The sequence below is a fragment of the Galeopterus variegatus genome, unplaced genomic scaffold, assembly GCF_000696425.1.
Source record: "Galeopterus variegatus unplaced genomic scaffold, G_variegatus-3.0.2 Scaffold2311, whole genome shotgun sequence".
Taxonomy (NCBI): domain Eukaryota; kingdom Metazoa; phylum Chordata; class Mammalia; order Dermoptera; family Cynocephalidae; genus Galeopterus; species Galeopterus variegatus.
The window spans coordinates 235,413-249,163 of NW_007728422.1; the positions used below are offsets into that span (position 1 = coordinate 235,413).

The window sequence follows — 13,751 nt, forward strand, 5'->3', positions numbered from 1 at the left end:
ATGTGGGTCTGAGTGCTATAGAATCATCAGTCACATCCACTAGATAGAACTTTGAAAAAGGCTTTTTATTTTTGAGATCATCAACCAGGAGACAGAGGGTAAAGTTCCAACTGTCTCCCCTATCGACTGAGGGCTTGGCTTTATATAGGTAAATGTATTGGAGAGACAGGATGCAGAGTCTTCAAGTGTGATGGCCAGCTATAAAGAGAAAACAAAGTTAGTTCTATAGTGTATACATGAGTTTGGGAGATTTTCTACGTTTACAGATAGGCAAGTAGATAGAACAGGTAGGCAGGCAAATGGGAGAGGCGGAAGTGCTCTTTTTTACAGCAGAATACCAACTGATGAATGTGAAGGGGGTAGTGAAGTTAGAAAACCATCTCATAACCACCACAGTAAAGATTACAGAACAATTTCCATCCAGTGTTTTTCCTGACCCACTGCAGGATCACATGTTGCATTTACTTGTCATATCTCTTTACACTACTTTAATCTGAACAGTTTCTCAGCCTTTCTTTGGCCTTAAAGACATTGACAATTTTTAAAGAACACAGGCTGGTTGTTTCATAGAATGATCATCTATTTGGTGTTGCTGAAGCAGGAAGTTAGATAGAGACAAGAGCAGGAGAAGGAAACCTGGTTATTTGCAAGTGGGAAAGCTGGACGTAGGCATGCACATGCACAAAAGCAGCCACAGGAGACAAAGACAATTCCAGACAGGGAGCTCTGCTCCCACATTGGGTGCCATTCTGTTGGACAAATGAGCTCCCACCAGCTAGGGCATCAATCAACAGAGACTACACTCAGGGCTCAACCAGTGACCAAACCACATGAATCCAGCTAAGAGGACTTAAACCCCAGGAATGTACCTGTCGGGGCTCTTGAGCCACTCTCTCTCTCAAGCCTGCTCCATCCTCTCCGGAGTATACTCTCGCTTTGCTAAATAAAACTACCCAGGAATGTACCTGTCGGGGCTCTTGAGCCACTCTCTCACTCAAGCCTGCTCCATCCTCTCCGGAGTATACTCTCACTTTGCTAAATAAAACTATTCTTTGCTTTTCACCTCTGGTGTGTTTTGTCCAATTCTTTGTTCAAGGCACCAAGAACCTGGATTTAGCCAGTGGAGCTCCTCAACTTCCCTTAATCTTGATTCCCTGACTGGGAAACGAAAAAGGTAACTGTTTTCCCTTACTGCTGATTCTTTCTTGTTCAAGTCTCTCAGCAGAAGTATGGTAAGATCGAGGCAGGACTGACAGTTCTTGGTACAGGCTTCTCTCATACAGAATTGGAAACCATCTCCCTCTGACCTGTGGAAGCCCAAGACCCAAGAGGCTGAGAGACATCCCTTTTTTCCATTTCTACTTTCACTTTCTGCATTTGACTGTCATTGCGGGCATGAGTCAGACAGTTAAAAGCCATTAGCGCATCTGTCACTAAAAGTATCCCATGTGAGGATAACCTGGTCTTGGAATGAGTCTTCTAGGACTCACTGGGTGCAAGATAAATCCAAGCACCAGTTAGGTTTGTGTGAGTATGGCCACCTCCATTGTCACCATCTTCTTTCTGCCTCCTCCCCTCCTCTGTTTTGATCGACAAGAAGTCAGCATTGAGGTAAGAGCCCTGTGTCCTTCGGGCTGTGGAAGCTTATTTTTTCCTGTCACATCATTGTTGTTATTGTTGTTGTAGCACAGTTATATGTCTCCTAGGAAAACTGCCCTTCTAAACCATGTCAAACATTTCCTCCCTGATTTTTGCTAACTGCCCTGCTGCATTTGTGATCTGCTTCATGCTCCACTAGCTGAGGTTTTGTTTTAAATCCACCTTCCCTGTCAACCTCTTCCTCCAGCCTGGGCAGGAGGAAGCCTGGCCTCCCCCACAAAAGTGAGAGGTTGTTTATTGCTGAGAAAGAGGCAGAGCCATATGACACAGGAGGAGAGTCCCCCAACGATTTCTACACACCCGTGTGTGTGGTGGTTGGGTACTGCTTATCACTTGTTAATGAGGCACGTCTGGAGGTCACTAGACTGAGGGGCGTCTGGTGTGCGATTGGGCAGTTCTCAGCTCTAACAGAAATGACTTTCCACTTCCTAACAGAGCCAAAAGAGGTGGAAAGATTTCTGACTCAGCTTTCTGAATTTGCCACCACCATTCAGATCAGTCTTGACCCCCTCAGAAGCATCATGAAAAGCCTCCTCCTGGTTCTAAATGGTGTCTTGAAGAAGGGTCTCATAGCCGAGCAGGTCCAGGTGGACTCCATACTTCTGCATCTTAGGGAGGAGAAAGCCACTCACTTTTCTGAAAAGTGGAAGCAAAATGCCTCCACCCTTGCTCGATGGGCCATAGGTCAGACTCTGATGATTAACCAGCTTATAGATATAGATTGGAAATTTGGAGTGACATCTGGGAGCAGCGAATTAGAGAAAGTGGGGAGTATTATCTTACAATTACAGTTGGTGGTTAAGAAAGGAAATCAAACGGAAAATATGTATACAGAATTAAGCTTGCCGCAGTTCTGCAGCTTCCTGCACGGGATGGAGTGCGTCAGCACCGGCATGGATCCCTCTCCCCCTGCAGCTTCCCCGTCCCTGGGTGTCTGCTCCCAGAGGTGCCTCCCACAGTCCGTGGGCACTCCATTTGGCCCTGCTCACATCTTGGGAGCCCAGGTGCAAAAGGTTTATGAAAAACAACAAGATTAAGTACTTAAAGAGCCCTACACAATTACCCTGTAAACTTCTTGTCAAGGGAACCTCCACCACCTATCTCCCAGGATATTCTGACAGGCTATTGCAGACATTTGTTTGGTCTGTCTAAGGATTTACATTTTCACAAGTGGGGAAATCCACAACCTCCATGCAATGTTTGAGTTTATCCCTTACTCAGTCTAATTTTCTGTTACTTTAGCATTCTTGTGCTTTTTTATTTCAACCCATCCCACAGTCTGGGCTGTTATACATATGGAATAGCATTATTATCAATGGGATATTAACTGCATTCCCTTCTTCCTACTTGGAGGTACAGATCTTGCTCCCCACCTTCACTTCAGGACCTGGCATAACTTAGCCTTTATTCCTCCATATATGCACTCCTATGTTGGTTTGAACTAATTCACTGTAAGGAGCACAAACCAGTCTTAGGAGAAAGCAAAAGGAAGGCCCCAAGGCCGATCATAATGCTGGAGACATCCAGCATCACAGAGGACCCTACTTCAGGGATGCCCAAAGAGGGAATAATAAGGAGGAACCCAGTGGGGGACGCCCAATGGATCCTCCTCAGGGGCAAAATACCCTACTCCAGAGGACACTCTGGAGAGGACTTCTGACCCAGGGACCATCCCCTTCGACATCCCCTCCCTTTTTCTTCCTTGTGGGGGATAATGCTCTCAAAGAGGGGGATGGCCAAGAAAAGCTCTAGTGGTCCAGGAAGGGCAGGCAAGCAACTGAGGAGGCCCAGGGCCATCCTCCTCGCCCCCATCTAGGAACATCACTATAACCATGGAGGAACCCTGGGTAACTCTGGGGGTCATGGGTAAGTGAATTCATTTCCTTCAGATACAGGGGCAAGTTACTTTGTCCTTCTTACCTTCGCAGGGAAACCTTTCTCATGATCCATAACTGTTATGGGTATGGAGGGAAGAAACAAGATCAGCTTCATGCCTCCCTTGACTTGCCAATTTGAGAATGAAATATTTCTACAGGAGTTTCTGATAGTCCCTAGCTGTCCTTCCCCTCTTTGGGGATGGGAGGCCCTGGCAAAGCTGGGGACCATTCTTCAATTAAGACATAGTCCTGCAAGATTACTCATTATCCAAACCCCAAATAACATTCCTGACCACAAAGATACACAAGTCAATCCTCTTGCCTGGTATACTGGAGAGCCAGGAAGGGCAAAGACAGCTGTCCCCATAAAAATACAACTTGACCCCAGTGTTTTCCCCAATCAAAAACAATATCCAATAAGATTGGGGGACAAATGGGGTTTAGCACCAATTATAAAGGAATTTTTGCATTTTGGTCTTTAATAGCCTTGCCAGTCCCCTTGTAATACTCCCATTTTGCCAGTGCTTAAACCAACTGGAGAGTACTGAATGGTCCAAGATTTAAGAGTGGTAAATGAGGAGTGGTGCCCATCCACCCCCTCATGGCAGACCCCTACACCCTTTTATCCCAGATCCCTGGAGATACCCAATGGTATACAGTCCTGAACCCTAAGGATGCTTTTTTTTCAATCCCTTTGCATCCTGATTCTGAATATCTTTTTGACTTTGGATGGCAGGATCCTTATACTAACAAAAAACACAATATACCTGGACTGTGCTTCCACAGGGATTTCAAGATAGCTCATACCTGTTTGCCTGGGCATTAGAAAGGGACCTTGGGGATATAAAACTAGATAAAGGAACTATTCTCCTATATGTGGATGATCTTATTTGCAGCCCAGACCAAGAGGCATCAGATGCCAATACCGTAAAAGTTCTTAACTTTCTGGCTAAACAGGGGTACAAAGTTTCAAAGAAAAAAGCCCAAATTTCACTACAAAAGGTCTAATATTTAGGATATGTCCTCATCCCCAGTACACATCAACTGTCACTGTACTGAATTAAAGCAAATTGTACCCTTCAGTATCCAAAAAGCAAACGCCAACTTAGGTCTTTCTTGGGCATGGCAGGGTTTTGCCAGGTTTGGATCCCCAATTTTGGCCTTATTGCCAAGCCCCTTTATGATGCAACCAAAGGCCCAGAAAATGAGCCTTTGGAATGGACTGGGGAAACAAAGAGGGCCTTTGATGATCTAAAACAAGCCCTATCTCGGGCACTGGCATTGAGGATCCCTAATGTACTTAAACCCTTTTCTCTGTTGCAGAGAAAAGAAGAATAGCTCTTGGAGTCCTGACTCAAAAATTGGGGACAGAGCCATGGCCCATAGCATACTTTTCAAAGAACCTTGATGGCATTCCTACAAGCTGGTCCAGCTGCCTTAATGCAGTAGCAGCTACCACTTTATTGGTATAAAAGGCTGCAAAAATAACTATGAACAGCCTTTGGAGGTGTTGACCCCTCAACAGGTTAAGTCAGTCCTTGAAATAAAGGGACATTTATGGACGGCCAGGGAACGATTGACCAAGTATCAGGCAGTTCTCATAGATAACCCTGGGATGACTCTAAAGACCTGCAATCTATTAAATCCAGCCAACTGACTCCTCCCCCATCCATTACCTATATAACATTTTTAAATTAACCCACAGTCTTTTGAATTCTTTTGACCCAGATTTAGCTAAAGATTGCTGGCTTTGTTTGTCTTCATTTTCCACCAATATACAGCTGTCCCTATTCCTGTTCAAATGTGTGCCACCAGCTCCAGGATCAGACAGATACACTGGCAGGGATGGTACTCCAAAATAGGAGAGGATTAGACCTCCTAACAGCTGAAAAAGGCAGACTTTGCTTATTAACCAGTCAGGCCTAGTGAGGGATGCTGCAAAGAAATTAGCAGATAGAGATTCACAATTATGACGACAATCATCTGAGTTCTGGGGTGCTTCGTCAAAAATCTGGAATTGGTTCCCATGGCTGTTGCCCCTATTAGGACCTCTGATGATGATAATTCTGGCCTTGGTTTTGGGGCCCTATTTACTAAACCTCTTAACCAAATTTATCTCTTCTCATTTAGAGACCATAAAACTACAGATGATCATGCAACAAGTATATCAACCCCTTGGAACCACAACTGGCCCCTACTGCAACTGCCCAGGCCAGACACCAGCTCACCTGCTAACACACCTTAGACTGACCACAACCCATTTGCCCCTAATCCTGCTCTCCCACTTAGAACAGGTAGGGCAAGAGTTTCATGATCCCCAATAGGCAGGGCCAATGCCCCTTTTCAGTGAAGAAGCAGCTACAGAAGATGGACCATCATCCCTCTACAACCCATAAAGATTTATGGGGATCATGACTCTCGGGGGAAAATGAAGCAAGAAGTTAGATAGAGACAAGAGCAGGAGAAGGAAACCTGGTTATTTGCAAGTGGGAAGACTGGATGTAGGGGACTTAGGCATGCACATGCACAAAAGTGGCCACAGGAGACAAAGGCAATTCCAGACAGGGAGCTCCAGCCCCACATTGGGCACCATTTGGTTGGACCAATGAGCTCCCACCAGCTAGGGCATCAATCAACAGAGACTACACTCAGGGCTCAACCAATGACCAAACCACATGAATCCAGCTAAGAGGACTTAAACCCCAGGAATGTACCTGTCGGGGCTCTTGAGCCACTCTCTCACTCAAGCCTGCTCCATCCTCTCTGGAGTATACTCTCACTTTGCTAAATAAAATTGTTCTTCACTTTTCGCCTCTGGCGTGTCTCATCCAAGTCTTTGTTGGAACAGAGACACCAAGAACCTGATTTAGCCAGTGGAACACCTCAGTTTCCTGTAACATTGCCTCATCGTTAGATTCAAATCTGGCTTTAACACCGTATAAGAGAGCTTGTGTCCTTTTCAGGATGTGGCATCTGCAGGCACATCCTATCTTCTGCCCCTCCTCCTTGGTGATGATAAGCAATAACCAGAGAAAGGTGAGAAAGTTTCACCACTGTATTGCTAGCAACTTCTCCTTGCAATTAATAAGTAAACTGTGGGGAGACACTTTAAGGTCATACAGGTATCCTGCTCATCGGTGGATTCTAACTACAGAGTAGAAAGTCTGAAGAGTAACCTATTCTCAAATGACACAGGTATTGCTAGCAACTTCTCCTTGCAATTAATAAGTAAACTGTGGGGAGACACTTTAAGGTCATGCAGGTATCCTGCTCATCGGTGGATTCTAACTACAGAGTAGAAAGTCTGAAGAGTAACCTATTCTCAAATGACACAGGAAAAAACTAAATCTGTGGGTTTGTGTGTATACTGGGGGTCAGAAGGAGGGAGGAAAAGAGAGAGAGAGAAAATGACAAAGCAAAAGTGGTAAAATGTTAGCATTTAGGGAATCTAGGTGAAATGTATATGAAATTTTTTTGTTCTATTTTTGCAACTTTTCTGTTAGTCTAAACTTACTTCAAAATAAAAAAAAAAAATTTAATCCAGTAAGTATTATACAAAGAAGAGAGAGAAGAGGAGGAGGAGGAAAAGCAGGGTTTTTTGTTCTATTTTTGCAACTTTTCTGTTAGTCTAAACTTACTTCAAAATAAAAAAAAAATTTTTAATCCAGTAAGTATTATACAAAGAAGAGAGAGAAGAGGAGGAGGAGGAAAAGCAGGAGAAGAAGGAAATGACCAAACCCTGGTGGATGGGAAAGAGGGAGGGAATGAAAAAAAAGGGTGGGGAGGTGCTGGCCGATTAGCTCACTTGGGAGAGGCAGGTGTTGGCAACACCGAGGTCATGGCTTCAGATCCCCACAGAGGCCAGCAGCCCCAAAGGGGGGGGGGAAGAAAGATGGAGGAATGTAGAGACCCTCTGCACCTTCCCCTTCTACTCCCATCCTCTCCCCCACCCCTGCACCTCTTACACTGAGAGGAACAATGAAGCCACACATTAGCTTTATTTGATGATACTGGGGTTAATTTAAATGCATGTATATAGAGAAAAATAATTAATGAAATAAGTTATTTATTATTTATTAAAAGTAAATGATGGAATTTAAATGAAGTATATACATGAATTTTTACACAAACCTTTACTACTTGAAAAACATATGGTGTTCAGAGAGGGCTTCTTTTGTCTGGGCTGCCAGAACACCAGGGTTGTCCAACCTCTACTAGGAGCAAATACAAGCCATGCTGAAGATGTGCGCAAGGCCAGTGCATACAGCAGGACTCTGGAACCCATGGTGAGTCACCCATGGTCAAGTCTGCTCTGCCCTTCGGGCAGGGCTTTGCCATTCCTAGAAGTTATGACATAGGTAGTTTTAGAGACGGGGTGGGGCTACCCAGCCCAGCCAGCCTTGGGCAAAGCTGCAGAGCTTGATCTCTTGGGGTCAGGGGTCAGAGCAACCTAGGCAATAGTCAGGCAAGAGGCTATTTGTCTGTCTGTTTTAGTTCTGGGTTACTCCATGGGTTCCACAAGCCCTCCCTCTCCTTGTCTTCCCACATCTCCCAGGAATGGTGACATTCTTCCTGAGGTCCTTGATCAATCCCACCTGGATGGCAGGTTCGGCGATCACAGCGACCCCTTCCATATATTCAATGATTTGTGTCCTCACCACGTTCCCATAAACCTGTGGGACAGGTTGAGATCCTGGGCTCTTGGTGGAGCCACCGAGGTGCAGAGTAGCTAAGTGCCACAGAGCTGGTGGGCTGGGTGCCAGCACTCAGATGGACCCCGGGTCCAAGTTCAGTGGCTTTGACTTCTAAGGTTTCTTTTAGGCTGCTCAGCCTCTGTTACCACACATGGACACCCACTTTTACTGTTTCTACAGGGGCTGCTGTGGAGAGTTTGCGAGCATTTTTTCCTCTTTCCCCAACAATACCCTTTTCTTCCTTTTTGGTTTCCTCTCCCCATTCCTGGAACTTCTCACTTTTCATCCTTACATAAAGATGAGCTTTTCTATAGCCATTGCAAAACACAGAAAGTCACCTAAACACCTGTATTAGAGGAAGTAGGCTATGACATGAAATATTAAATGACTTAAAATGAGCATTGGGAGAGCTAATTAGATTCAGAGAGAAGTATATGTGATAGTGATCAGAAAATAAATACAGATTACAAAGAGGAAAAACAGAGATTACAAGATTGTATGCACTCTATAATTATGAGTATGTAAACTGAATACATCTGGGCAAGAGATGTAGAAGAGAAGAGATTCTAGAAGAGAACCTGAAAAAATGAGAATCAGTCCCTTTTGTTATTTTTTTGGAATATTTGCATAGTGCTTGCCTTGTGCCAGGCCCTGTTCTAAGGGCTTTAGAAACATTAATTTTCCTAATCCTCATAATAACAGTAAAAGGTAGGGACTGCCACTTCTCCTATTTGATGGTTGAGGACACAGACAGGTTAAGTTGTCAAAGGTTACACAGCGGCTTAATGGCAGAACCAAGACTTGAACCCTTGCAATCTCGTTCCAGACTCTTTCCCATTATACTACTCTAATCTATCTCTTAAGTTTAAATACAGCAAATAATTTTCTCTTTTTGTTTTGATTTTCCTCACTATTACTGTTTCTCTTTACCACCTTAAAATTTTAAATGAACAAAAAAATTAAAATCAACATGATCACTTTCGATCATGTTACATGTATATGTAATATATAAGGTTTTAAGGCCAGATCCATTTAATAGTAAATTTTAGCTAGGAAATGTTTTCTAATGACAATGAGAAGAAATATTTTCATGTCCTGTCAATTGAGAACAGAACGGATACTTAGCTCTGTCTCAGAAAACTTCTCAGCATGGGATTGTTTGACAAGATGTGGAATTTCAAGGAGAGGAGGATTTCCTGCTTCTTGGGGTGGAGGAGATGTGAGGAACTGGATCAAAGGAAGCCAGCCAGCCCCTGCAGCGAAGAGCAAGAGAGAGAGTGAGCCTTTGGTGACCCTCCTGTTATCCCTAAGGCTTTGCTTATTAGGGGGAAGAGCTGTGTCTTTCCTTGGGGCCAGGATGGCAACCAGTTAGAAAGGTGGTTACACGATGTCTAGAGCATCCTTCCAGGAAGTGTTTGGAGCAAGAAGGACGGCAGAGACAGCATAACCTCAGGACAGATGTGGGAAACTGGTTCACATTATCTGAGCAGTCTCTGAAATATTCAGGGAGAACCCAGTGAAACACTGTATTTCCCACGTAGAGACATAGGCTATGTTATTTGGGTAAAACAGGAAGGATGACCCCTACCAGCTGGAGAGCTTGGGGTTGTCTGGGTTACATGCGTGTTTTCCCACCTTAGGCATGTCCCCTTTCAAGGTCAGGCCTGGACCATGCCCTAGAATTTCTGGCTCTGGTGTCCTGTTCTTCCCATCACATGACATCTGTCCAGCAATGTTAGGAGCAATCTCTAGAGTGACAATAAGTGAGTGAAAGTTTCAGATGACTTTTCTCTCAATTGCCTGTTAAATTTTTCGTATCAGTTTCTATGATGAAAACAATCTGGCCACAGCACTTGAAAGTAATGAAAAAGCTGAAAGCGTGCCACTGCGTCAGGTAAGGGCTCGTGCAAGTGTCCAGCCCGATACAGCAGGATTAGGAAGTAGTGCCAACAGCTAATCTAAGCTTGGGGTGGAGGGGAACAACGGGAAAACTCTGTTTGTCCTCCCTCTTCTTCCTATTAAAAAATAAATGGCACATCCAGGAACATTATCAATAACTAAATAGTTATTTTTGATAAGTCAATTAAGTAACTTACAGCCAAACTTTGAAAGGAAAACTCTAATGCACCACATGGCAGTATAATCAATGCAGACACTATTCTGCAAAGCAATTAAATTTTTTAATGTTTACCTAATTTATCTACTTGACTGAGGAAGAGGATGGCAGTGGGATGGGCAGAGAGCAAGGCTGGGTCCTGACTCTGGCTGCTTCTCCCACCTCGGAAACGTCTCTAAGGCCTGTCTGTAGTGCTTGCAGGTGCCAGCGCAACCCTCAGTGGGTGCCGGCCAACACCCCCCGGAGGAAGCGACCAGGCCAGGAGATGCACTTGCCTGCTCTTGTGTGGCAGCAGATCCATGCTCTGGTCCTATTTTCTGCAGTGACTTTGATGGAAGTGTCCTCTCTGACCTGGGAGCGCTGCCTTCGGGACAAGCAAGGACTCAGAGACATTGCCAGTGCTGCCTCTACTGCTGAGCCTTGGCTTTCCCCTCAATGCCTGGAAGGGAATGTCAAGGCTGAGCACCAGCTTCAAGCCATGTGGTCCTGGGGCACCCAACAGAGAGTGGCACGGGCTCCTTACGGCTCACATCGTGATGTGCACCCCTGGCTTCCCTAACTTAGTTTCCCCCAGACTGGCCTCTTTCAACTGATCTACAGCACACAATCTCTAACTCAGGGATGGAGAGGGAATCCTCCCCAGGTGAGCAGATCTGCTCCTATATTTGGAAGGGCTCGACAAAGCCAGCCTCTAGACAAAGCTGAGTTTGGGCTCAAGAAAGAAAGAAGAGACATCCCTGGGCTGTCTGAACTCCCGTCCTAAGCTTGACCACCAAGCCAGCTAGTGAACGGACCCACTGCAGCAGTATAAAACCAAAATAAATGCTGGGCTGCTGTGTGTCTGTCTGGTAGGAAACCCCAAACAGCCTCCCATGAGAGAGCAGGTCTCCAAGGAGTTTTATAGTTAACTTTGAAGATACAACCTGTCCCCATAGAGAAGTTCTATAAGAGAAGAAAAAAGAACAAAGAAAGAGCATGAAGTTCAAAATCATTCCTAAGGATCCTCTCCCCCCAGGACACACCTGTTCTATTCTCACCCTTCCAAGTCCGACATGGACCGGGGGTGAGAAAGTGGCATTCCCCTGGACAGGTAAGGAATCTGTTCCTCACACAAGCTTTGTAGGCAGGCTGGCTTTTGTTTGGGAGAATGGGGGCAGAGGCCTGGCAAGTCTTCCCAGGAGAAGTGACCTAAACTGATACCTGAAGCATTTACCAAGTAAAGGAGGCATGGACCAGGTAAAGAATAAAAGGGGAAGAATTTTCTCGACAGAGAGACAGCACATGGAACACTTTGGAGGTGAAAGGAGAGAGGGGAACTTCAAATAGGACTGATTGTAGGAAACTGCACATTTCAAGTTAGGACCACTGCAAGGGATAAGGCTGAAAAAGTGAATGGATGGCTGGTTTATGAAAAACCTTTATAAGCTAAGGCGTTTCGACTTTTTTTTCCTGAGTGCAGTTAGCAGGAGAGGACACAATACAAGCTTTAGAACTCTCCACCCACTTGCTGGGTGGGATATAGACTGGGGTAAGACTAGAAGCAGGGAGACCAGGAAGGAGTGTCTGGACCGGCTCACAGTGAGATAAAACAATCTGCGACAGTAACACTATGAGCACCTGCCTAATGCTCACACGTGCACAGGCAGCTGCAGCTCTAAGCACCCACCGCAGCCCATGAGGAAAGTGGTAATGCATTTTACATTTGAGGCAGAGAGAAGCCGGACAATTTGCCTGAGGCCACATAACCATGAGGACAGAGCCAGAATTTCCCCACTGTGTTGTTAAACATTGTACATCCTCTCCCGAAACTGGAAAAAAATAGACAACAGATTCTGGAGAGAGTTAGGAGGCAAAATAAGACTTTATGATGGATTGGGTATGAGAGGAAAGAATCCAGAAAGATTCCCAAATTTCCAGCTCGGGTCACTGGGCGGATGGCAATGCCTCCCACTGAGCAGGGGTGCACAGAGGAAGCTCGGCATCTGTGTGCGGTTAGATGACAAGCAGTGCTGGGCATGCTGAGTTTGGACGACTGTGGAAAATCCAAGTGCAGGTGTCCAGTAAGATGTTGAGCATATGGTTTTTGGAGTGCAGAAGACAGACCTGGACAGGAATTATAGAATCAGGAGCCACTGTGTGAGAATGCCCAGGGAGAGGGTGAGAGGGAATGAGAGAAAATAGCATTGGAGAGGACCCCAAGGCAAACCGACATTTAAGGAAGGGCAGAGAAAGCAAACTCTAGGGAGACCTTTGGAAGAAGCTTCTGAGAAGATAGAAAAGTCCAGAGAGTATGATGTCATGGAAGCCTAGAGAAGTCATTTCAAGAAGGAGGGGGTGGCGAATAGTGGCGAATGTCCCTGGGAGGTTTATGGGTGGTCTCAGGAAGAGCAGACACAGTGAATTCACTGGGAGAGGTAGAGAGCACATGCATAGACAACACCTTAGAAAAGTTCAGCTGTGAAGGGGAGGAGGGAGAGAAATGTCCCAAGAGGAAGGATTTGGATTTTGCTTTTATTTTACTATGACAGACCTAAGCAGCGCCTCTATCAAGACAGGAGGGACTCTGAAGAGAGCAGACTTGACCATGGGTGACTCACGTGGGCTCAGTAGAGACTTAAAGGACTTGCCTTCTGTTGTTCCTATTTCATCTGGGGGGAAATAGAGCATTTTGCAAACGTGTTAGGCGGTCCGTCCAAGGTTATGTAGGCTTTAATGTCCGAGTCAGCACCAAGACCAGACCTCTTGCCCATCACACAGCTTCCTGAAATGCTCCTTGTGCTTTTGATCAAGCAAATAGTTTTAAGATATTACTTTTCTCATAAAATGGAATTATAAGATTTAGCATTTAAGGAATCTTGTTTAATAAATTGCTTTGTCTTTCAAGAAAGGCCATCCTGTGATGTGGATTTGTGGGGAAAAGCAGGTGTACTGCACAGTACTTGAAGCCGAATTTGTGTTCTTGGGGTCTAGAGGCTTGTCCACTGAGGGGATGACAAATCACTCATGAATTCTGGGTTGCAGTGCAGCCTTTAGAAATTCACCTACCAGTCGTGCATCAAAAAACTCGTTAGGAAAATGAGTAGTTTTCCTTAGATAAAAAACAGGTACTTTAAACATGAAACCTTTTTCTTCATTTTGGTTTGTATTTAATCAAAGAACAAAAACTAAAAGGTCAAATTAAAGATCATGGAAGCTGGATTGGTTTGGATGATGTTCTTATCTTGTATAGTGAAGGTTGGATATAGACTCGGTGTCTGGGAACTATGGGCTGTGTGGCTATGCATCTAAATATAGACAGACACACACACACATAGATAGTAGATAGATGGCTAAAGAGAGAGGGTGAGAGAGGGATAAAGGGAAGGAAACAGGGAGGGAAAGAGGAGCTTATTGTAAATACTTAGA

At 44.9% G+C, this 13,751-nt stretch overlaps 1 protein-coding gene across 1 annotated transcript; it reads left to right on the forward strand.

The window, feature by feature from the left end:
• The first annotated feature begins 1,533 nt into the window (after positions 1-1,533).
• On the forward strand, positions 1,534-2,696 carry LOC103597433 (COMM domain-containing protein 7-like). Its single transcript, XM_008581269.1, has 2 exons — positions 1,534-1,611; positions 2,055-2,696. Exons 1-2 carry the CDS (start codon positions 1,534-1,536, stop codon positions 2,694-2,696), a joined length of 720 nt encoding a protein of 239 aa, XP_008579491.1.
• Positions 2,697-13,751: the final 11,055 nt, after the last annotated feature.

Coding starts and splice junctions, on each gene's coding strand:
- LOC103597433 (XM_008581269.1), top strand. CDS start 1,534: ATGGCCACCTCCATTGTCACCATCTTCTTTCTGCCTCCTCCCCTCCTC. Junction 1,612..2,054: donor GACAAGAAGTCAGCATTGAG/GTAAGAGCCCTG, acceptor GCGATTGGGCAG/TTCTCAGCTCTAACAGAAAT.